This window comes from Schistocerca piceifrons, chromosome 3 (assembly GCF_021461385.2).
Source record: "Schistocerca piceifrons isolate TAMUIC-IGC-003096 chromosome 3, iqSchPice1.1, whole genome shotgun sequence".
In the NCBI taxonomy this organism is placed as follows: Eukaryota; Metazoa; Arthropoda; class Insecta; order Orthoptera; family Acrididae; genus Schistocerca; species Schistocerca piceifrons.
The window spans coordinates 66,379,151-66,405,359 of record NC_060140.1 but is presented as its reverse complement, the minus strand read 5'-3'; the positions used below and the strand labels follow the sequence as shown (position 1 = coordinate 66,405,359).

Below are 26,209 nucleotides of genomic sequence, written 5' to 3'. Positions count from 1 at the left end.
CAAAACTCTGTGAAATTATCTGCGTCTGCCCATATGCCGATACGTTGTACCAGATGAGAATTATATTTCTCTTCACAGTATGAGAAATATTTAATTAATCCTGAAAGTTTGTTTTGTTTCCAAGCAATGTTGTTGTGAACTGTGAAATATAAACTGAAGTCATAGGCAGTACGGCTGTTTTCCTCTCTTCTCCCTCCTCTCGCTCAGAGAGCGAGGCGTGGCGGTGAGGGAAATTTGAAGCGAAGCTGAGCGCTTTGGCACCCGGGCCCTGGCATGGCTAGCGAGCCAAAACCTTGCCATCTCTGTCGTATTATGGAGTGTAGCTTTCTGTGGGTTTTCTTGGCGTGCTGCTGTCGCAGTGTATAAAAAAGTGAGCAGTAGTGTCGTGACCATATGATTATACATTTCTAACATTCTTCAGATCAAAAAAGTCAAGTGCGTCTAAGTTTGAAGGTTAGTCATGAGATATCAACGTTATCACTCAATATAAACCCGAAATAAGAGAGCTATCTTGAAGCATACTAGTTATTATGTTCTGAAACAATTATTAAAAGCGCCATGTTCTGTAATCCCCAATTAACTTTAAGATCCGGAAAGCATGTGGATCGATTCCTATCGACGGTATTACTCTATCCTTCTGTGTCAAAGTTGATATGTCAAATACTTTTGTCAAAGAAATTTGATAGTGTAATAGAGAACTCTGTCAAATCTCGCCTTTCGTCGAAAGAAAGAAAGAAAGAAAAAAAAAATCAAATCTAGGGTTTCGTCGTAGATTTGGTAGTAAAAGTAGTCCATCTTCTGTTCTATGCAATTTGAAATGTACTACTTGGAGTGTTGGCATCGCTACAGTTATTTGACGTGTGTAGCGTATTTGTGAACTGGGTTGGAAAGTTTATTTCGTGTATTCCTTCGACTGTTTTTGATAATATTGCTTTGACTCGGATGGGGGGTGAGCAAGAGGCACGATGCACGCTAGAAATCGTGTGCTGATGTTAAGTTGCTGTATTCTGCAGGCGACTTCAAATCCACAATCACAGATACAGCCGTTCACCTCTGCACCTGAAAACATTCATGCAGCTTTTCAGCTAGCCGGAATAGAGGAGAAGGAAATATTCTTAAAAAAAGGTTCTAAAAAGTTCTTAGCTCTCCATTCTACTTTGTCTATTCTTGAACTCTGTTTCGTACTTTTCATTAAGGTTGTAGTTGTTAGAACAAATATTAATTAAATTATTTAAAATTAAAATAGTTTTTATTGCCTATATTGTCGAGAGTGAACTTTTATTTACCTTCAGATATTCCTCCTTCATATCTTTACACACGTCTCTAGAATTATTTTGGTTAATGTGCTCTGTGATATTGGAGTGCTGTATTGTAAGCTACAATAATTCTCTCCTGTAGCAAGAAATCGCAATCTTATGTTGAGCCCGTCTTGTGGACATATAACGGTTTTGAATCTGTTTTGTAATATGAGGACCCACTTTACCGAGCAAATACTGAAATGCGCTCTCATCCATTCGTAAGTAATCTATATGAGCCATGACGTCCTCCTCTTTCAGCTCTCGTAAAAGAATTTGCTGACTTCTTTTCTTATCTTGACGTAAAACCCAGTGCTTCACCCAAGTATGTTTCCTTTTTTCCGTCCGCTGCTCTTCAAAATACACACACAATGCAATTGTGGTACAGTTGTCAAAGAAATATGATACTGTAGGCCTAATACCGACCTAAGCAGCAACTGCCACAGCCGCATCGTGGGAATGGCTCTTTAATGCTGCAATAGCGGCAGCAACCATCCGCATCATTGTAACCAATATTCATAATAGGAACGGTACCTTAATTTACTGATTGATACCACGTGTGCTGCTAGAGCCGAGAACTGTATTCCCCATCGTGACGAATTACTGTGTCACTCTTGCTGCAATGTATTTTAAGCAATATTAACACAGTTTCTGTCCCTCAGTTTCTGCCGCTCAGCAACATTTTTGCGTTATTACTTACTTAGAGGACCGTCACATTGTTAATCACACAACGAGTGTTACGCTTCTTGTTTCACATTCTCACAGTCTGATTTCTTAGCCTCTGAGTTGCTATACACAAGTACCCTCGCTCACTTGTTCAAATGTGTTTGAAATTTTATGGGACTTAACTGCTAAGGTCATCAGTCCCTGAGCTTACACACTACTTAACCTAATTATCCTAAGGACAAACACACACACCCATGCCCGAGGGAGGACTCGACCCTCCGCCGGGACCAGCCGCACAGTCCATGACTGCAGCGCCTAAGACCGCTCGGCTAATTCCGCGCGGCCCTCGCTCACTGATGGGCAATGGAGGTTCCTTGTAGGTTGTATAATGTGCAATACCATTACTCTCTGGTTAAGCTCCAAGTGGAAGCGAATTATCAACGACATTCCTCGTCAAGCTGCTGAAATGCGTAATTCTGTACTGTGAGTACTCTATGAGGCCATGTTCGTTTATGATTTTGTTCGTATTGTCATAAGAGATAGAGTAAAGGCGCTGCAGGTGTGGTAATAATATTAATTTAGTGTGGATCAACTATCTGGTGTGTGTCTTTCAGTAGGAACTACGCCAGTGGCTTACGTATGTGTCACTAAGCCACCCCAGTAGCCTTACTGGCAAAAGAGGACGTATAGTTCAACGTGCGATTCGAAGCTCCGGTAGTTCCTGCCGAATCTTCACAATTGTGAGAGCCAATTGTGCCTACACGATTGTTTGTAGGGGCCTAGCTCTTGGGGTATGGAGAGCTTTTAATATTTCGGAAAAAGATCCATAAAAGTGTTACTGTAGCGACACTGTTAAAAACCTGCATAATAGCGACTTTGAAATCATTTGCTCCTAAGAAACACTCGACTGCACCATATTTATTTTTCCTTTCCCTGGGGCTCCCCCTCCCACCGCCCCTCCCCCCCCCCAAAAAAAACTCCTGGGTTTTGATGCCCTAATTGAGAGGTAAAGCCTAGATTGAAGCCAGACTGAAAATTTGCTGGTCCAATAGGGAGGGATTGGATCCCACGATCCTTCGATTTCCTGTCATGCAAGTTACAACCGGGCCTTATAAAAGTTGTAGTGATGAGTGCATGTTGTCCATTCCAGTTGAAAGCGACGCTGTGGGAAGGCGGTGTGCGATCCCCGGCTCTGGTTTGGAGCCCGCTGCTGCAGAACACGCCCAGAGTGTCCCACCAGCTGATGCACGTCACCGATTGGCTGCCCACGTTCTACGCTGCTGCAGGTGGGTACCGCTCTGCGGCAGAAGCATACCAACATGGACATCGCACATAAAACAGAGCTTAACGCCGAGATGACACCCGTACCGCTGTGGTTTGCTTCAGTAAATTGCACGTTGCGCGCCAGTTTTGTAGAAGTTGCTTTCTTGGACTCCACACTGGCAGACAATTGTACCACCAGCCATCTGCCGCTATTTTCGTTCAGTGTATCTGTTTTACGACAGGTACCCATTGGACGCTCTCCACTTTCCTCTATCATGTGCTTCTTCCTTAATCTTCTGCACGCTACTTCCGCTTTTAACTCTCCATTGATCGCGCAGATGACACTCGTCATCCACATGACTTTCCCGCTCAATTTTGTCTGACCGTGTTGGATTGAGTTCGCGCCATTTTCAGTGCCTTTCTGTTAACTCTCCGGCTGTTAGCTCCAATCATTGTTGAATCTCAGTTACGGAAGATACATTGTTTATGAAACATTATTATAGTCTGGAGGACACTTGTCATCCGCGCGAGCTCTGCTGCCATATTCTGAAACAAGGAAAGTCTGTATTACTTTATTGCTGTCCCAGATTCAATCGATCTTCCATGTGCGTAAATTTAGACGTATTGAAACTGATTGCCATTACCTTCCGTGTTACCTAGTATTTTCTTTATTTTTAAATTGTGGGAGAAATGTCAAAGGCAGGAAACCTCGGACAGAGTTTAGGAGAGATCCTAATGTATGGTCGGAATGGTTCAATGAGCTGAGTGATGAAGATGCTCACAGTGGTAGCGCTGACTCAGTCTGTGAGGATTCTGTTCATAAAAGCGATCATGATTCAAGAACAGAACAGTAAGTGTCAGAGAATGATGAATATAGGTCACAGGAAGAAGTAACTCAAGAGGATGCATTTTTTAGGGAAAGATTGAATAACTAAACGAAGGAAAAATAAATATCCTACCAGTGTTAGAAGCAGATCTTGTAATTTTATTACGCATTTGCCCGGACTAAAATATCAAGCTCGTATAAAAAAGACAGAAATAGAAATTCTTAATTTGTTCTTGGATGAAAAAATAATAAGCGTTATCGCAACATGCACTAATATATACCTCAATTAAGTTCGTGCTAAATTCTCTAGGGAAAGAGACGCTAAACAAACAGATGAGATAGAGTTCACAGCTTTCATTGTTTTATCTATGTGGATCTTTGAGATGTTCTAGGAAGAGTGTATCAAAATTGTGGGATTAATCAAAGGGAAACGGACTTGAATCATGTTATTTATGCATAAGTGAAAACCGATTCAGGTTTCTGTTGAGATGTCTGCGGTTTTATAATATCCGTGATAGAGGTGTTCGCAGAGAGATTGACAAGTTGGCTTCTACCAAAGCTATCAGAGGGGTACTTGAACTATTCACGAACAATTGCCAAAAATATTTTTCGCCGAGTGAATATCTTACTGCTGACGAACAGCTTTTGGCATTTAGAGGAAACTGCCCGCTCAGGCAATATATTCCTATCAAATCAGCAAAGTATGGGTTGAAAGTGTTTGCTTTGGTTAATGTAATAACAGCTTGAACTTTGAATTTAGAACCGTACGTCTGTAAGCAACAAGAGTAACCATGGAATGCCAGTATTTCAGCTGAAGTTGTTGTTCTTCGATTGGTCAAACTGTTTCAGTCGTTATAATATATTATTATACTGTGTACAAATATTAAATCTATTATATTTAGAATTAATAAAAAAATCATAAATCCAGTCATAAAGACCGTTCAAAGTAAACAAATAGACCGCTTGCTTTGGGGATGACACCAGTCATCGGCGCGAGTGACCATGTCACGAATTTTCGCGCGAGTAACGGAGGGTTAAGGACATCCAGAATTCGAGTGTTCTTTATCCTCTTCCTCTCTCCACTGCAATCTTAACTTGGAAATTTTTCGTTGCAGGCAACTTCTTCACACTTTACGTCCCACTATATATGCTTTCCTGATATTCTTCATTTCCAATATTTTTCTTTACCTTCATATCTTGAGAATTACTTCGTAATTCGTCATACTGTGAATGAAGCATTATTTTCCAGAACAGTATTTTTTCTCATTCTTTTATACTGCCTATGATTAACTACGCTATAATATTACAATCCAGATAAAACGCATGGAAGATGTCTACATCTGCATTTATATAACCAGAAGCCGTTTATTAGCGTGTGGCCGAGGTTACATCCAGTACCAACGACTTCCATTCCCCTTCCACGCTCCACCTTCCCTAGCTGTTTCTTTCACTAACAGCGCGTGGGAAGAATGATTGCCGAAAAAGAAGAAAAAGAAAAGAGAATTAAGATGAAGTACATTTCGAGATAAGAAATATAGGCTGCCGTTTAAAAAGTCGTACAGCTATTCGTATCTTCGTAACGAGCGAAGTTACGAGAAATTCGGACATGCTGGTCAACGTCCGCTCATAGCTAAACAACATTTTCTTCATACATTTTTCACTTGCTTCCGGACGAAAAGTTGTTTGGGGGATCAATCTACATGGGATACACTGTACATTAAACTAATTTTCGTTTTTGTTTCCTCCTTTGAACATAACATTATGTTCCCCTTATTCCTCTTCGCTTCTCAGTCGTAACTGACTTAGTTCCAAAGTTTTACTTTCGTACATCCTCACTGCTTTTGCATTTTATCCACTTCTCCCCCCACCACTGTTCATCGTTCTTACACTGCACGTTCCACTTCGAATCTAGATACTTTTACATCTCTGTCTTTATTATTCTCCAGCATATAACACTATTCTCCTGAAAATTTTCCCATATGGAAATTCGTGTGTGTGTGTGTGTGTTCCTCCAGAACTGTTCTTCATAAGACCTGCCATGTTTGTGACATTCATCCACTGGCGAAAGAGATACCAGTAGAGTAGACACTGTCGGCACTTCGCTGCATCTTTCTTTTAGACAGACGGTTCGCCCTCTCTGCAACAGGCCTGTGACCTCTGCATTACCCCTTCCTTTACCCTTTACTCCCGAGTCCTTCCATACAGGAAGTAAATCAATCACTTTAATGACGCCGTGAATCCAGACAACTGAAGCTGAACCAAAAACGATCAGATATTTAGATTAAATAAGGAAAAGGGGTTAGTGAGAATTATCGTACTGAAAAAAATTGCATTGTTTACTCGTGTTTCCTGTGAGAAAAAGAAATAAACAGTTGCCCAAAACATCCCCGAGCGCTTGGCCTAGGTGGAAGATTACTTGCGTACTAATGTACTCCATGTGGGCCCATGAATGGAATTACATGTGGCGATAAAGACGTTTCAAACATTCGTCCAACTGAAAGTTGTTAATTCCACTAAATTATGAGATTTTCTAAGAGCATTTCTCCAGCCATTGGTACAGACAGACGGTGCTGTGCGCTTTTTCACAGCTGCAAACGTGTTGGGCAGTGGTCCATAAGCCATCCGCCGTTTTGATGTACTCAGAGGGACCGTCAGTTATCAAAGCATTCTCAGACAACGGCAAACATTGACATGAGAAAGATTACAGTATGTTCCCTGCACAGTCTTTGTTTACGCGTTCGGGCGTCTCCCTCTTTTGCATCTTCCTAGATTGTATGCGCTGATCAGCCAGAACATTATGACCACCGATCTACTATCGATATCAAGCTGTACAGGCAATAGCGGCGTCACCTGGCTAGGAGTGACTGCTAGTCAGACACATGCACAGTGCATGCTGTCTGTATGAAATGGGGAAGGCGCGCGATCTGTCTGAGTTTGAAGGTGGGCAGATTGTGACAGCCCAAAGGCGACTTGTCGGGTGTTGGAGGAGTGTTCAACACGTGGTGAAACCACGACCAGACGTGGTGTTGGTGGGCCACCCGTCGCCCCAGATGTCGGATGTCGTAGGCTGGGCAGACGGGTTAAACAGGAAGGCGGCTAACTGTAGCGGGATTAACACCAGATTTTAAGGTGGGCAGAGTACAAGCGTGCCTAACACACAGTGCACCGGTCACTCATAACGATGGGCCTCCGCAGTCGACAATCCATGCATGTACCAATGTTAACACTGCGACATCGGCAACTACGACTTAAATGGGCACGTGACCATCGGCACTGGAAGCTGGCGCAGAGGCAGAGCCTTGCATAGTCTGATGGATCCTGATACCGTCTTCATCACGCTTATGGGAGAGATGGCATCCCTCGTCTGACAGGGGAACAGCGCTTTGGCACCTGTACTGCAGGGTGGAGACAAGCTGGCAGCGGCTCGATGATACTCTGGGGAACATTCATGTGGGCATCCATGGGTCGAGTGGAGCGTGTGGAAAGCACCATGACGACCAAGGAGTATAGTACACTGGTTGCAGACCACGTGTACCCTTTCATGATGACCATGTTTCCCGATGGCAGTGACATTTTTCAACAAAAAATGGCTCTGAGTACTATGTGACCTCTAAGGTCATCAGTCTCCTAGAACTTAAACCTAACTAACCTAAGGACATCACACACATCCATGCCCGAGGCAAGATTCGAACCTGAGACCGGAGCGATTGCACGGTTCCAGACTGTAGAGCCTAGAACCGCTCGGCCACTGCGCCCGGCCATTTATCAACATGATGATGCTCCATATCACTAGGGCAGGAGGGTGATGGAGTGGTTCGAAGAACACAGCGGCGAGTTCCAATTGATGTGCTGGCCCCACAACTCGCCAGATCGGAACCCGATGTGACGCACCTGGGATGTGATCGAAAGTGGCGTCAGAGGTCATCGCCCCTCTCCCCTGAATTTACGGGAACTAGGTGGCTTGCGTGAGCAGATGTGGCGCCAACTGCCCCCAGTGACCTAACAAAACGTCTTTCCTTCCATGACACGGTGCGTTGTCGCTCTTGTCAGTGCCAAAGGTAGACACAGCGGCTACTAGGTATGTTGTCATAATGTTCTGCCTGGTCAGTGTTCATCCGAATTGTTTCATTGGCAAGAGTAAATACACTCCTGGAAATTGAAATAAGAACACCGTGAATTCATTGTCCCAGGAAGGGGAAACTTTATTGACACATTCCTGCGGTCAGATACATCACATGATCACACTGACAGAACCACAGGCACATAGACACAGGCAACAGAGCATGCACAATGTCGGCACTAGTACAGTGTATATCCACCTTTCGCAGCAATGCAGGCTGCTATTCTCCCATGGAGACGATCGTAGAGATGCTGGATGTAGTCCTGTGGAACGACTTGCCATGCCATTTCCACCTGGCGCCTCAGTTGGACCAGCGTTCGTGCTGGACGTGCAGACCGCGTGAGACGACGCTTCATCCAGTCCCAAACATGCTCAATGGGGGACAGATCCGGAGATCTTGCTGGCCAGGGTAGTTGACTTACACCTTCTAGAGCACGTTGGGTGGCACGGGATACATGCGGACGTGCATTGTCCTGTTGGAACAGCAAGTTCCCTTGCCGGTCTAGGAATGGTAGAACGATGGGTTCGATGACGGTTTGGATGTACCGTGCACTATTCAGTGTCCCCTCGACGATCACCAGTGGTGTACGGCCAGTGTAGGAGATCGCTCCCCACACCATGACGCCGGGTGTTGGCCCTGTGTGCCTCGGTCGTATGCAGTCCTGATTGTGGCGCTCACCTGCACGGCGCCAAACACGCATACGACCATCATTGGCACCAAGGCAGAAGCGACTCTCATCGCTGAAGACGACACGTCTTCATTTGTCCCACCATTCACGCCTGTCGCGACACCACTGGAGGCGGGCTGCACGATGTTGGGGCGTGAGCGGAAGACGGCCTAACGGTGTGCGGGACCGTAGCCCAGCTTCATGGAGACGGTTGCGAATGGTCCTCGCCGATACCCCAGGAGCAACAGTGTCCCTAATTTGCTGGGAAGTGGCGGTGCGGTCCCCTACGGCACTGCGTAGGATCCTACGGTCTTGGCGTGCATCCGTGCGTCGCTGCGGTCCGGTCCCAGGTCGACGGGCACGTGCACCTTCCGTCGACCACTGGCGACAACATCGATGTACTGTGGAGACCTCACGCCCCACGTGTTGAGCAATTCGGCGGTACGTCCACCCGGCCTCCCGCATGCCCACTATACGCCCTCGCTCAAAGTCCGTCAATTGCACATACGGTTCACGTTCATGCTGTCGCGGCATGCTACCAGTGTTAAAGACTGCGATGGAGCTCCGTATGCCACGGCAAACTGGCTGACACTGACGGCGGCGGTGCACAAATGCTGCGCAGCTAGCGCCATTCGACGGCCAACACCGCGGTTCCTGGTGTGTCCGCTGTGCCGTGCGTGTGATCATTGCTTGTACAGCCCTCTCGCAGTGTCCGGAGCAAGTATGGTGGGTCTGACACACCGGTGTAAATGTGTTCTTTTTTCCATTTCCAGGGTATGTTATATGTAAAGGTTGTTAGTGTTCACGATCCTTATGTCTCACCTGAAAAATGATTCAGTTTGTCCACGTAGTTCGTTAGATTTATTTTTGGGGTGAGAAAAATCAGTCTAGGCGCTTTGTATTGGGTCCCAGACTTCGTATATCTTCTCGTACAGTGACCATGTGTTACGTGTAGTACCACCTCAGGCATAAGAAAACATTAGGGTGTATAAAAATCGAGGAACTATAGTGCAGGTGCCCTGAGTTCCGCCCACGCTTAAAGCAGTTTTAAGAGGATGATAAATGTGATGGCTGCTGCTGCTGGCGTTTTTCATCCCACAAGGTCGTAATATCCAACAGTTACTAAAGAAATTTTTCATTGCCTTGTAGAAGGTTTTATTGAGAGGGGTTTGTGACTTCTTTGCTCAAAGGTAATCTCACACAGGAATAAAAGTTAGACAGTATTTGAAACGCCTGCGCTAGCAGCACAGAGCAGATTAGGTTGTGGAAAGGGGCCAAAATATGTTGCTGTCAGTTTCACTTAACATACAAACTTTATTCATGAGCACCCAATATTACAACAGGGATGCAAAACACTTAAAACTTTAATCGACCTCCTTTGATTAACTGTAGATCGGCTGAAGACCACACTCAAGCAAGGAATTGAAATACAAGGTCCTTCTGGAGGTTTCACCCAAGAATATTTTCTAAATATTTAATTTACACAGGCTGATGGCCTAAGCACTTTAATTTTAATGTAACTTGGCTGTAGGCAGCATATTAGGCAATAAGAAGAGTTTCAATGAAAAGGCAGAAGGCCTTATCTTAAAACAAAAGCATAAAAATCATATGCCTTAAGGGCTAAACAATAACATTAATTTACGAGATATTAGACCTCGGCTGTAGGCAGCATATTACGCAATAAGAAGAGTTTCAATCAAAAGGCAGAAGGCCTTATCTTAAAACAAAAGCATAAAAATCTTATGCCTTAAGGGCTAAACAATAACATTAATTTACGAGATATTAGAACTCGGCTGAAGGCCGCATATTACGCAATAAGAAGAGTTTCAATCAAAAGGCAGAAGGCCTTATCTTAAAACAAAAGCCTTAAGGTCAAGACAAGGACACGAATTTAAGAGATAGGCCACACATCAACCAAATATCTAAAATCCAAAAAGGGAAATTACCACATAACACACAAGGAACGGCACTCAAAAGTTTCCAAGGGTCCGCCTGGGACTGTAATACTAACGCCTGGCCGGCCGCGGTGGTCTCGCGGTTCTAGGCGCGCAGTCCGGAACCGCGCGACTGCTACGGTCGCAGGTTCGAATCCTGCCTCGGGCATGGATGTGTGTGATGTCCTTAGGTTAGTTAGGTTTGAGTAGTTCTATGTTGTAGGGGACTGATGATCACAGCTGTTAAGTCCCATAGTGCTCAGAGCCATTTACTAACGCCTGTCCAACGACTTTTTAATCTGGAGACAGCCCAACCGACAGATCACCGACCGATCAATCAACCAAATCAGTTGCGCTCGACGCAACCAGCAAAACGACCACAACGACACACACAATAATGGCTACCACAACGACCAACAACACCTGAGATGTCGAACTATATGCCGCACTGGACAGCAACAACACGACGAGGAAAATACATCCCCGAATATTACGTCAACGACCAGGGCTGGTAACCGGAACGTCAACGGCCACAAGGCAAAAGATACCGCTGGTCAACTTCAATAACAGAGAACAAATTGAATTAAGTTCGCAGAAAGACGGCTAGAATGTTAGCCGGCGTAAATACACACACGTTGTTGCTCGCGGGATGTCCCAAAGCGACAAGCAGGATCAAACGAAGAAATGCAAACAGTTGAGGCTCGATAGTAAATTAAGTGAGGACTCAACTTTCATGTCCAAGATCGGTGGGCGACGAACCTCGTAGCACTCGCAAGCAGCACCTCACACTCCAGCCGAGCGTGCACGCCGCCAGCGGCTCCAGCCTTGCTTGCTGCTCCCCGCCATCCGACCGACTGGACTGCTGGTCCGTCCGCGACTGCTGCTCCGTCGCTACTGCACTGCTCGTGTCCCTCCCACTCACTGACTGCTGGTCCATCCACCACTCCTGCTCCGTACACGACCAACTCCAGGCACACAACCACCCGGAGAGACTGGCTCGGACCCAACCATGCAGAGGGAACACGCCCACTGGCTAACCGATATCCCTGCACCAGGAAGGAACCGACCTAAGTCCAGCAATATGACCAACTGAAGGGGTCCAGAAGCGGTCAGAGAACCAGTTACACGTCGCCCCATGTGAAGACCGACCGAACGACCAACCAATGGCCGTCCTCGCTCAAATCTCCTCCCGTCGGACAATGCATGTGTGTCGCCACGGGTCGGCAAGCACTGGCTGTCCGCGCCTCACCGGCGGTCCGTCCCCGGCATCACCGCTGCTGCGTCCAGACTGCACTGCTGGTCCGTCTCCAACTGACTGCCAGACACACGACGATCCGGAAATACTATCGGTCGCTCCAGAGATGATACGACAGTGGACTTATCGACACGCGCTGCTGCTGCCGCTCACGGGCAAGTGAGGCAGGAACTCAGTGACGCCAGTAAATGGAATAAGAAAACGAGGCGGCAGTACCGTAATAGAAGATGAGAAACAATAAATGGCATGAACACCAGCCTTACACGGCTCAGTATTCTACTCAGGCAAATTCAATTCACTGCTGAAATGGTCCCTGTATATTACCCGTTGCTATATGCCGTCAGTCCAAATGTTCTGAGACTGGTTTTATACCTAGAGTACAAGCAAAGTCAGCGCACTAGCTACAATGGCCACTTGAAATAAAAACTCTAATCAAGGGACGTGCATTCGACTTATCAGTTTTGAACAAGCAGTACTGGACGTGCGGTCGTAGTGTGGCAACGTGTTCGTGCCACAAATTGCAATACAGCAACACCTCTACATCAAGTTTTCAACATATTCTCTAGAATGTTTTGAAGATGACAAAAGTCTGTACAATGTTTGTTTCGCACGCATTGTCTCCCGAACAGAAACAGTGATCCGCGGATACCGGCTACGACATAATTGAAATGCGTGGACAGTTCTTTTCTGAAAAAAATCTTGTTATTATCGATACGAACGTACCACAAAATTATGCAATGCTAAAATTCGCATGAAAGTCAGGCGAAAAGTTTTACAACATAACTGAAATTGAAGGCAAAGTGAGCCGGCCGGAGTGGCCGAGCGGTTCTAGGCGCTACAGTCTGGAACCACGCGACCGCTACGGTCGCAGGTTCGAATCCTGCCTCGGGTATGGATGTGTGTGGTGTCCTTAAGTTAGTTAGGTTTAAGTAGTTCTAATTTCTAGGGGACTGATGACCTCAGAAGTTAAGTCCCATAGTGCTCCGAGCCATTTGAACCATTTTGAAGCCAAAGTGACACGCGAGTTGATTAGTACCACAAAAAGACTCTTATGACAGTTTCACATAGTAGTATTATCGTGCTGTGCATTGTACTAAAGTGGGGAAAGAATCTGTAGTAGACCTGGAGCATCAACAGCACCATGTTCATCTTTCTCTATTTTTTATTAATCCAGTCCCGAAGCATTTTGGACAGAACAGGGAAAATTTTAGATTTTTAAAACTGCAGGATTCGGAAATAAGAGCTTCAATAAACACAATTTTGGATAATATACTGAATATTCTACCAGCAATAAGCGATTCGGAGTAGGAACTTGAAGGCGATGCCAACTGTGCCTCATGAGTATCAAGTCAATATTCCTCTGGCCAAAGCGAAATGTCTTTTATATTATGGCTTAGTCACACCATAACATTTTGGCTCATTATAGGCCAAGCTGCCCAGTTGTGAAGTTCGTGAGGAAACCTGAGGATACGACTAGTGCGTGATGTCTGTATACTGAAGAACGAGCAGTCCTAGTGGTGGGGAAGTAACCTTCATCAGAAAAACGCTCCAGCTGCCGTACAGGCCGGGCGACAGTCAGTTTCCCCGCTAGCAGTGCAGCGCATCCGAAACACCAAAGCGGCGCGCGAATTGACTGCTCTCTTAAAAAGCACGTGAACGGGAAAAGAACGGAATGAAAAAGAAATAAAAAAGAAAATGTTGAAGGCATGTCTGTGGAAGTTTCCCCGCTAGCAGTGCACCGCATCCGAGACACCAAAGCGGCGCGCGAATTGACTGCTCTCTTAAAAAGTACGTGGACGGGAAAAGAACGAAATGAAAAAGAAATAAAAATGAAAATGTTGAAGGCATGTCTGTGGAAGACGGGGTGTATCTCAGAGGAAATCGTGGTGGAACTCCTCTTACCACTCATATGATAGGATACAGTCTCCCCTCCCTTTCCCCGAAGAAACAGAACTGCATGACGAGCCAAGTGAGTGGGAAGTGCCGTTTAGAAGAATTGAATAGAAGATCGAAGATAAAGTAAACAGCGTAGGTGGAACTGATAACCTTAAGCTATATGCTAAGCAAGAATCGCCTGAGGGAAATATGACGGAAAGTAATCCTAAACAGGCCCGCCCGGTTGGCCGTGCGGTCTAACGCACGACTTTCAGGGCGGGAAGGAGCTCCTGGTCCCCGGCACGAATCCGCCCAACGGATTTGTGTCGAGGTCCGGTGAACCGGCCAGGCTGTGGATGGTGTTTAAGCGGTTTTCCATCTGCCTCGGCGAATGCGAGCTGGTTCCCCTTATTTCGCCTCAGTTACACTATGTCGGCGATTGCTGCGCAAACAAGTTCTCCACGTACGCGTACACCACCATTACTCTACCACTCGTCTGGTGTGACGTTCCATGGGGGGTCCACCGCGAGCCGAACCGCACAATAACCCTGGGTTCGGTGTGGGGCGGCGGAGGGGTGAAGTGGACTGCAGTAGTCGTCGTGGGGTTGCGGACCACTGCGGCTGCGGCGGGGTCGGAGCCCCTCTGTCGGTTCTAGGTCCCCGGTTAACATACAATACAATACAATACAAGCCTAAACAACAATATTGCTTAAGTAAACACAAGCCTAAACAACAATTTTGCTTAAGTAAACACTTCTCATTACAAGTCACCTGAGGTACACATTGTTGCAGGAGGAAATGTGTCGTCACTTCCGGAAGACCTGGACGGCGTCAGCTTGTGGGACGCACTCGTCACTAACTCTGAATCTCCACGCACAGAGGTGCTGCTTAATATAGACGAGAAGGTCGGAAACGGTGCGATCCGCATTGGCGAATGGAAGCTCGTGAAAGGTGAGTAGTCGACCATGCTATTACTGAACACTTAACAGCATTTGACTTGTAAATAATAGATTTCAGCTCAGTCATCCTTTTTAAATTTTATGGGCAGATCTAGATTTCAGCTAGAAACTAGCCATTCTCAATGCACTATCATTTTTGATCAATGGATGAGTAGCATTCAATGAACTGTGGATGAAGCCCGACCAACTGGTATTACATGCATTGATCAAAAATGATAGTGCATTGAGAATGGCTAGTTTCTAGCTGAAATCTTAATCTGCCAATAAAATTTGAAAAAGACGACTGATAGCTGAAATCTATTATTTACGAGTCAATATATCAGTCGCTGCGTTCAACAGCCGTCTGAATGGAAGGAACATGACTGAAAAGTATTGTCACTACAATAAAAAAATACTTTACAACGCCAAGAGCGGACGAGATGATGTGGCAGATTGGTATCAGCCTTTAGCTGAAAAATGTTATAACGCCACATATCTGTCAGGAAACATGTAAAATTGCGCACAGCACAATAGAGAAAGCCATTACAATCGCAACAAAAAGACAAAGAACACATAACATCACATGAATATAAATGTTGTTTGCTTTAACTTGAGAAATCTAAACATCTCGATATCGTCATAACATTGTACGAAACAATACGTTCTAAGTGAAAAGTTAGTCTCATTAAAGAGAACATTTGTGTGTCGTGTAACTGACCACCTCCTACGTGGGCGGGGTCAGCTTTGTATTTTCAAATGGGAACCCCCATTTTATTGCATATTCGGATTATACGCAAAGCAATACCTACAGTTTACTCAAGCCAGTCTTTTCCACTCGTGGTAGGTGGCGCTGTAATCGGGAGATATCAAATGTGTATGTTTTCGCAATTAAGAATTTTCGTCTTCTGATGGTTGATATTTATGTTCGAAATTTACTTTTCATCGTTAGACATTACAGTGCCTGCTTACCAACTACGTTTAGCGTGATGCAGGAGCAAGAACGTGGGCGTAATAAGTGTTTTGTTCCCATCGGGACGCAGGATATCGGCGAGTCCCTTTGCCTCTCCTCATTGGAGTGCTTCGGATGGGTGAGTACCGTAGCTTCCCACCACCGTGTTGTTTGACGTAGCTGAGTAGCCAGGTGCGCCAGTCACTAGCACATGGAAAATTGGGAAATTCGTGGTAAGTTCCTATGGGACCAAACTGCTAAGGTCATCGGTTCCTAGACTTGTACACTACTTAATCTAACTTAAACTAACTTACGCTAAGGACAACACACACACATGCCCGAGGAACTCCCACCTCCGACGGGGGCAGCCGCTCGAACGGTGACAGGACGCCCTAGACCGCACGGCCACCCGGCATAGAGACCAGTGCAACGGTTACGACGGTTGGATGGAAACACATACCGAAATCAGTCACCGTGATGGCGGGATTCGAGGGCGACCACCCAAATCAAGCATTCCGATTATTTAGGGACTCACCACAATCAGTCCCGTAGAGAACAGGAAATTACGTTGCCATGCAAGTAGCTTATGTTCCAGAAATGACAATGTCTAATCATATTATTTGTACTGCACAGATACGTTTGAAACAATGAAGTAACGTTTGAACATGAGTACCAGTCCTTAGAACACAAAGGTTCACTCTTACATCGTAAATGAAATGGAGACTGAAATGCGTAATTTCTTCAACGCAAAAACATGCACACTTTATATTTGACGACTACAGTGCGATCTACCTGTAAAGTAACTCACGCGTATTTTCTGTGATAGAATCGAGATGTACAAAGTTGGACGTGGTGGTAGGAAATGGCCAGTTGTAGCACACCCAAATGTCCCCTTTACTAATATTAACTGTTCGTCTAGAAAACGTTTTCCGTTCAACGCATCATTTTCGAGACATTTAGATCTCCCAAGTTATACTGCTCATTAACTCTTTCAAGTAACGCCTATTGTCGACGGTAAGCGTTGTTACGAACGAAATGATATTTAAATCGAGAGTTTACGTGCCCATTCGTTAGAGCGGTCGCAAGTTAGTGCAGAGCAATATTTCTTTTATCGATATTTATCACCAGAGGCAGTGAAAAAATTAAAAGAAAACGAGGAATAATGAGAGAGATTCCAGCTCACACAGAGGCTTACTAACATCCGTCTTCACATGGACCAGTCACGACTGGAACAAGGAAGGTGGTGGAATGACAGTGGTACACAGGGTGTGTCACGCACCATGAGATGATTTGCGGAGTGAAGTTGTAGACATAAATATAGATGTATAGGTGGTTGAAGAATCTGAGGAGAGGAGGGCTTTTATCAACCGGTAGACGGTACGCGTAGATCAGGAGAATGAAGACGCAAGGTTTAGTGGAGTACATGACGCTGTAAAGCTCGTAAGAAGCTGTAAGATTTTCATCGTGTGGAAGTCCATAGGTTAGCAAAGGTGAGGGTTGGTCGAAAAAGCCAATCGTGGACTGTCTGTGCTCTGCGGAACCGTTAGATTCAGTACCTGGCAGCTCTGCGTTAACTTGAAAAGACGACTGTGGAAGTCGACTTCCATTACTGGTAGATTCATATTAAATGATGTTCGTACATAAACAGTACATGCGATCTCTCTGTATCCTTACGTCTCGTGAAGGGAATGCGCAGCGTGCGAGTGCATATTTATTTCATGTATCGACTACCTTCCTTCTCCCATCCTTTCCAGTCTCACAGATACTCTCTGGTTGCTTAATTTCTGTGAGCTTGTGTGTCTGAGTCAACTAATGACGGGAGCAAAGATTTTTTGTGTAGAGTTTGCCATAGTATCGATCCTGTTACATTTTTGCGCAACAGACTCCTAGTTTTCTTTATCCACGAATGAGAGTGCTTCCTTCTTTATGATGCTGGTAGCTAGGACGTTTTTTCTTGACCGATCAGGCTGGCTCCCGCTTTTTAGCAACGGGCTTTTCGAGCCAACCTGCGCTCATACTTGCAAGAAAGGCGCTCTCTGTCGTCTATCGCCTGATTTACCATCTTACAGCGTGTAAGACCTGTTGTTAGTTCGAAATATACAGTGTGAGTCACTAAATATTGCCACATAGAATAACTCCGAAATTATAATAGTATCTGAAAAGTTTGTGGGACAAATTTTGCATGGGATAACTGGGGCCATAATATGACGTTCCTCTTTGTTGCTAGGCGGGGTCGCGTCGGAGATATGAAGGTCAACTTTGGATTTTTAAGTGGGATGCTATAGTTAGGTACTCATTCTCTGATAGCGGCTATCGAGACGAATCCAATGATGTGTAACAATAAGGTCTTCGAAGGTCAACAAAGGCTACAAAGTTGGTATGAACGTCAATTTACAGAAGGTGTTCGAAGTGACGATTGGTATCAATGCAGTGTTGCAATCATCTTATATTGGATTAAGTGTTATTCCTTGTCACTTCGGCACTTACCGAAGCACATGCTCTGACAATTCTCTCTCGTATATAGTGCAAATAATAAATATTCGCCGAATACGGCGTATCCGTATTAAGTGTTATTGACATGTAAACACCATTCGACGGTTTCGCAATACAGCACTAATAGGAACGGTAAGATTAGTATCGTGTAATGAAGCGAATGTGAATGATGTATTCCTTCGAAGAACAAGCCGATATGCTTCTCATTTATGGAGAATGCCAACGAAGTTCAGTAAGAGCTAGGGACTTATGCACTGAAAGATGTCCTCAACGTTCTCAACCTACACGTCGTACATTTAAATATGTGTATGATAAATTGAGATCTTTAACGAATGGGAAACATATTCGGCAACGGAAAGCTACTAACGAGCAAACGGAAAATGGTACACTCGTCACTGTGGTTCGAGATGTCTTATTTCGCGTCAAATCGCAAGGGAATCTGGCATGAGCCAGAGTAGTGTTGTTCGTGTTCTGCATCGTCAAAAATATCATCTTTTCCATTACAGTATTCACAAAGAATTTACTGGTGCGGATTGTATGCGTCGCATTGAGTTCTGCCGATGGGATCAACTTCAAATTCAGAGGGATGACACATTTATTATTTTGATATTGTTTACTGACGAGGCTACATTCGCGAACCATGGAAATGTTAATTTGGTTAACATGCATTATTCGACAACTGAAAATCCATGTTGTCTGCGGCAAGTTGCACACCAAAAACCTTGGTCAGTGAATGTAGGGTGTGAGATTCTGGTCGAAAGAGTTATAGGCCCCTGTTCCATCGAAGGAAATATTAATGGTAATAAGTACACCACATTCCTGCAAGGAACGTTTGGTTTGTTATTGGAAGAAATACCTTTATGAACAAGGTACAATATGTGGTATCAACACGATGGATGTCCGGCACATTTATAGCTGATGGATAGAAGTGAGTTGCAGAGACAATTCCCAAATCGTTGTATTGGACGCGGAGATGTGTCGTGGACGGCTCATTCCCCAGACTTGACGCCTCTTGATTTCTTCTTGTGGGGATTCGTAAAAGACATTGTTTATAATGACGTTCCAACTACACCTGAAGATATGCGAGAGGAATTTCTTAGGGCATGTGCTTCGATAAGTGTCGGTGTGATAAAGAATACCACTGGTCATCACTTCGAACACCTTCTGTAAATGGACGTTCATGCCACCTTTGTGACCCTCGTTGACCTTCAAAGACCTTACTGTTGCACATCATTGGATTCGTCTCAATAGCCGCTATCAGAAAATGAGTACCAAACTAAAGCATCCCATTTTAAAAAAAAGTTGACCTTCATATCTCCGATGCAACCCCACCTACCAACACAAAACCCAGGCCATGTTATGGCCCTCTTTGTCCCATGCAACGTTTGTCCCACTAACATTTCAGCTCCTATCATACCTCTGGAGCTATTCTTTGTGGCAACAGTTAGTGACTCACCGTGTTGATTAAAATGTTTACACTTTTGTTAGTGTGGACAAATCTTATTATACTAAGAGAAATTGATTTGATTCGATTTCTAGGACGTTCTGCAGTGTTTCTATTTCATTTCGGTAAATCGTTAGTTTGCGACAGAAGCTTGTGGACAAGCACATGGCTTTGCACACGGTGGAGGTGAACTAGTGCCCTCGACAGGTTTCTCTCATTTGAGTGATTTTGTGCCAGTCTTTATTGATTAATGTGTATCACGTTGATTCTGACAGAAGCTGCATCTCTTTTCTGATTCATTTCTAGATACTTCTGAACGATCTTTACTTTGTCAGTGTGAACAACGTGGGAAGCGTAGTAATTAATGTGCTATTGCCCATGCGAATTCATTGTTATCATCAGTCACCCAAGTTTAGATATTTCTGTTACGCCGTCTAGTTGGTATAATAAGGGAGTGCACTCGTAAGATCCGTAAGTAGTTTCTGTTTTGGTACTCGTATACAATACAGTAATTATTATCACTACAGGAATATTATCGTATTACGTGTTGAATGGTGTCTTGGTTATTCAGTGTGGGTTGTTGTTGCAAATAATAAATTTTGTGAATTAATGATATCTGTTTGTTAAGAGATATTCTACTCAAAGTCACTTTTTTCTACTACAGAAAGAACCTCCTCATGAAAAGAGTGACAGGAACGCTTGTGAAGGGGAATAATACAGTGCAAGATGTTCTTATGCTAAGATAATCTAAATCTCCTCAATGTGTAGTCAGGGTCGATCAAATCGATTGATTCCGTCGCTTCTAATTCAAATTAATGTCTCTGCTGATATTCAGGATATGTACTTCGTCCTATGTAACAGCGCACTGAAAAAAAAAGACTGGATGGGGAGTTCAGAAGTGTTGATTGATAAAAATAAGTGGTACTTAGATGGTAAAATTCTTCTGCGCTTTTTATATTGGTTTAAGTCTAGGACGTTCTTCTTTCTCGCTTACATGTAGAATATTGGCAAAATATTTGGATTTGCAGGAGTTCACACGATCTTGTTGTATCAATTGTAGTCAAAACAATTAACACATTTCAGTTTTTTCTTTGTTGGTATATTCTTGAAATAATTTCACAGATTTTAGTAACATTTTGTCTTTGTGGTTCACAGTTATACAAAGATAGTTTGGAAAACTCTTATTTAGACATAATGGGCAACACTCACCAAACTTTGACCATGTGCGGCTATAAGCAACTTCTCTCCGCAAACTAATCAACAGCAACTAGCTTACTTTACCCACTGATAGTCCATAGATTACTTAATACAAAGACAACAACACAGTGGTCAGAGGTTTTTAAATTCTTTCATGATTACATACCTCTCGGACGTTTACATTCATCAAAATAATGAAAACAATTTTTATATCAAATATTTACCAAATTTATGAGAATTAAAAAAGGGTTGAAATGGTTCAAATGGCTCTGAGCACTATGAGGCTTAACATCTGACGTCATCAGTCCCCTAGAACTTAGAACTACTTACACCTAGCTAACCTAAGGACTTCGCACACATCCATGCCCTAGGCAGGATTCGAAACTGCGACCGTAGCGGTCGCGCGGTTCCAGACTGAAGCACCTAAACCGCTCGGCCACACCGGCCGTCTTAAAAAAGGGCATGGCAACATGCGTCATAAAGCATCTTGAATCGGAAGTTACACTTGATACGCAGAACATGATGTAATCGGAACTATTTTCTTACAATTATCTCTTCTATCGTAAACACGCAACAACAAAAATGACACAACACTATAGGCTACACATAAAAATTACTGTCATCTTCCCTCCACAAACATAATTAAGACATAACTCCCAGATATACTGGGAAAGGTCCCATATCAATTTCGCCATCAACGCCACACCTCACTGCCAGGCACACAGGACTCATGAGAGCGGAACAATGTGATGTAATCGTTAGCAGATTTAAGTTCAGTTGTGTGTACTGAGCCGCTCTCGCGGCAAACATATCTATTTGTAAATTTGCAGCAAAGAAAACGCTTTAAATTATGTTACACTCTCTGTGGAGTAGAACTGGAATCCTATACAAATATATTCGAACTCATTTATATCGATCATGATAAGGTTTTGTGGGTGCACGGCAGCAAGGGCTCTAGCGCCTGTGTTGCTACTGAGGTTCACCTCTTCAGCACAGCTGGGGAACACGTAGTAATCTCATTGCAAAACACACACACTTTGGAAAAACCTGCTATCAAATGGACATCATAAACAGTGTTTCCCAGTTCCAGTTACAGGCTTCTAGGGACGATAAAGGGGAAATGGTACATACAATTTTGATAAGTAAATCAAGTTCGGAAATATAACGTTTGGATATAAAGTAAGTTTAAGAGTCGGGCCTCTTTCAGATGTCCAACTTCAAGACATGTACTCATACTGGAAACAGAGGGTTTCGTCGCCAGTATCTGCTAAAATTATGACGTCATACACCACTTTCACCTGACTACCTGACGTAGGGAAGGAGCTTAAAGATTTGAAAACAAATAAATCACCAGGTCCGGATGGAATCCCAGTTCTGTTTTACGAAGAGTATCCTACGGCATTGGCCCCTAAACCTAGAGTGAATTTATCGTGAATCTCTCGCTCTGCACAAAGTCCCGCAAAATTACAGACCAGTATCACTGTTTGCTGCAGAATCCTTGAACATATTCTCAGTTCGAACATAGTAAACTTTGTTGAGGCTAAGAACCTTATGTCCACGAAGCAGCATAGTTTTAGAAATCGCTCGTACGAAACTCAGCTTTCCCTTTCCTCACATGATATGCTGAGAACTACGGATGAAGGGAAAGAGGCAGATTCCATATTTCTAGATTTCCGGAAACAATATGACACTGCCCCATTGGAATCTGTTAACGAAGACACGAGCATATGGAATACACAGAAATGTGAAGACATCTTAAGTGATACAACCCAGTATATTGTCCTCTAATGTTCTTCTGAGGGTAGGGTATTGTCAAGAGTGCCAGAGGGAAGTGTGATAGGACCGCTGTTACTTCCTGTATACAGAAACGATTTGGCAGGTAGGATGGGCAGCAATCTGCCGTTGTTTGCTGGTGATGCCGTGGTGCAGAGTTAGGTGTCAAAGGTGGGTGACCCTAGGAAGATACGACTTAGACAAAATTTCCAATTGGAGTATGAATGGCGGCTAGCCCTAGATGTGTAAAAATGTAGTTTAATGCGGATGAGTAGGAAGAAAAAAACTGTAATATCCGGATACAGTATTAGTAGTGTCTAGGATGACATAGTCAAGTCGTTTAAATATCTGGGCGTCACGTTGCAAGGCGATATAGGGTGGAATGAGCATGTGAAAACTGTGGTAAGGAAGGCATAGAGTCGACTTCGGTTTATTGAGAGAATGTTAGGGAAGAGTGTATCACTTGTAAAGGAGGCCGCATGTGGGACGCTGGTGTAACCTATTCTTGAGTGCTACGCGAGTGTTTGGGATCTGTGCCACGTCGGATTGAAGGACATTGGGGCAATTCAGAGGAGATCGAAGACATCGAAGCAATTTAGGGGAGAGCTGCTAGATATGTTGCCGGCAGGTTCGAGCAGGGGGTATGTTACGGAGATGCTTTGGAAAATCAGGGTGAGTCCCTGGGGAGAGGGCAGTGTTCCATGCAGAAGGCACTATCGAGAAAATTAAGGGTACGAGCATTTGAGGCTTGCTGCCGGGCGATTCTGCGATAATGGGGGCGTCGTTGTATTTGCAGGTGGGCTGGAGTGATCAGTGGTAGTGCCGGGCGATTCCCTGGGAGGGGGGGAGGGCGGGGGTGGGGGAGGGGGTGGCGGCCTTCAGTTCGGGACCCGCTATCGCACCAAAACTTAGAGTGCAGGCATTTGAGGCTGGCTGTTGTATTTGCGAGTGGAACGGGGGTGGGGGGATGTTGAGTAGTGGAATCACGTACCGTTCGACATTCATCCTACGGCCGCTTGCTGTGTATCCACTATAACGCTATAATTGAATACCATTCGCATCCAAACGTTACATTTGTGATCATGGGTTCCTCATCTAAACTTCATCTACAATCCCCAGGAACCCATAATAGAAATTGCGCAACACGCTGTATAGGAAGAATGAGCAATAACTAGTGGATTAACTATGTACCGATTGGGCACTTCAAACGTTTAAAGAAAATTTAAAACAATTACGTTAACTTATTCAATCGTAATAACATACTCAAATTCATAAACAAATAATCAAGATTAATTTAATAGTTTAAATCAACGTTAAGGACAAATAACGGTAGGCCAACTACGACAGTGCAGTGTAGTTGGCGTATTAAAATTCGACATAGAGCAACTCGGTTACGGATAGGTTTAAGCAAGTTTCAGACAGTCATAGTGATGTAAAAAAGACAGTACTGCTAAAACTAACATTCTGGAAAGAAATAAACTTTCAGTTAATTCTGTGAAACAGTCGGTATGAAGGTACAGCTCTCATCAACCTTAAGGCTCGTTTAAATACCAAGGTTCCTTATTAGCCACGATGCTAATGGATGAAGCGTGCCACGAGGCTGCTACGGAAGCAGGTACGAATCCCGCCTCGGGCATAGATGTGTGTGGTGTCCTTAGGTTACTTAGGTTTAAGTAGTTCTAAGTCTAGGGGACTGATGACCTCAGATGTTAACAAGTGCTTAGAGCCATTTGAACCATGAAGTGTGCTGTTGCCTTCTTGCGACCTTTCAGCTGACTTACCCCTCAGCTATAGAGCACCTGCAGTTTAACGTGGACTCCGAACAACAGCTCGATTAGACACTTTTAACATTGAGTACCAGAATTAAATGGCTTTGTAGGAAATCATAAGATCAGATAAAGAGATTCAATTAACATGACTACATTGGATCATTTAATCAAATTTAAACTCTGTCCAAGCCTTGCCGTGCATGTGGAACAGTCCAGTCGTATTAACTCTGTAGAGCATTTGCTGCAGTCGTAGTCCCGTTACGTTAATTATGACCACCCTCTCGCTCGTTAACTCATCATGCGCGCTTGCTCATCAGCCCAGGTCTCTGTAACAAGCCGGTAAGCCGGTTAGTGTGTCCTGCCGATCACAACGTGCCGTCCCGGTGGGTTGAAAACGTCCGTCCTGTTTGGTTGTCGCACTAAAGTCCGTCTTTGCTGGGAAACAATTGGAATTGGAATATGGTAATACAATCTCCTCAGCTCACATTAAAATATTTACTTAACACAGATTTACAATACTCAGTTTTAACCACAGCAAGAAAGCTGATAAACAAAAATGGCTCTAAGCACTATGGGACTTAACATCTGAGGTCATCAGCCCCCTAGACCTACTTAAACCTAACTAACCTAAGGACATCACACATATCCATGCCCGAAGCAGGATTCGAACCTGAAACCATAGCGCCGGCGTGGTTCCGGACTGAAGCGCCTAGAACCGCTTACCCACAGCGGCCGGGGCTGATAAAACAAATGGAAGCAGAAAGGTCACCATGAAAAGGGACGGATAATTTCAAGCAATAGTGTACAGAGACGTTTGTATTCCATTTGCCTGGTTTATACAAGGGTTATGTTCTTGAGGACAATATTATAGAAATGGAAAAGGATGTAGATGATGATAAAATAAGAGGTATGATAGTGCGTGAGGAGTTTGACAGAGCACTGAAACACGTAAGTCGAAACAAGACCCCGGGAGTAGACAACATTCCATTGGAACTACTGACAGCCTTGTGGGAGCCAGGTCTAACAAAACTCTATCATCTAGTGAGCCAGATGTATGAGACCGGCGAAATACCCTCAGACTTCAAGAAGAATATAATAATTCCAATCCCAAAGAAAGCAGGTGTTGACAGATGTGAAAATTACCGAACTATCAGTTTAATAAGCCACGGCTGGAAAATACAAACACGAATTCCTTACAGATGAATGGAAAAACTGGTAGAAGCCAACCTCGGGGAAGATCAGTTCGGATTCCATAGAAATTTTGGAACACGTGAGGCAGTAGTGCCCTACGACTTATCTTAGTAAATAGATTAAGGAAAGGCAAACCTACGTTTCTAGCATTTGTAGACTTAGAGAAGGCTTTTGACAATGTTGACTCGAATACTCTCTTTCAAATTCTGAAGGTGGCAGGGGTAAAAAACAGGGAGCGAAAGGCTATTTACAATTCGTACAGAAACCAGATGGCAGTTATTAGTGTCCAGGGGCATTGAAGGGGAGCAGTGGTTGGGAAGGGGGTGAGACAGAGTTGTAGCCTATCCCCAACGTTATTGAATCTGTATACTGAGCAAGCAGTAAAGGAAACAAAAGAAAAATTCGGAGTAGGAATTAAAATCCATGGAGAAGAAATAAAAACCGATGACATTGTTTTTCTCTCAGAGACAGCAAAGGTCCTGGAAGAGCAGATGAACGGAATGGACAGTGTCTTGAAAGGGGGATTTAAGATGAACATCAACAAAAGCAAAAA

General features: G+C 44.2%; 1 protein-coding gene across 1 annotated transcript in view; it reads left to right on the top strand.

The window, feature by feature from the left end:
• LOC124788391 (arylsulfatase B-like) overlaps positions 1-26,209 on the top strand; it is a 121,737-nt gene that overhangs the window by 64,710 nt on the left and 30,818 nt on the right. Inside the window, exons 6-7 of the mRNA XM_047255656.1 lie at positions 3,112-3,247; positions 14,695-14,853. Of these exons, the coding sequence (XP_047111612.1) occupies positions 3,112-3,247; positions 14,695-14,853 (295 nt within the window). The remainder of the gene's footprint in view (positions 1-3,111; positions 3,248-14,694; positions 14,854-26,209) is intronic.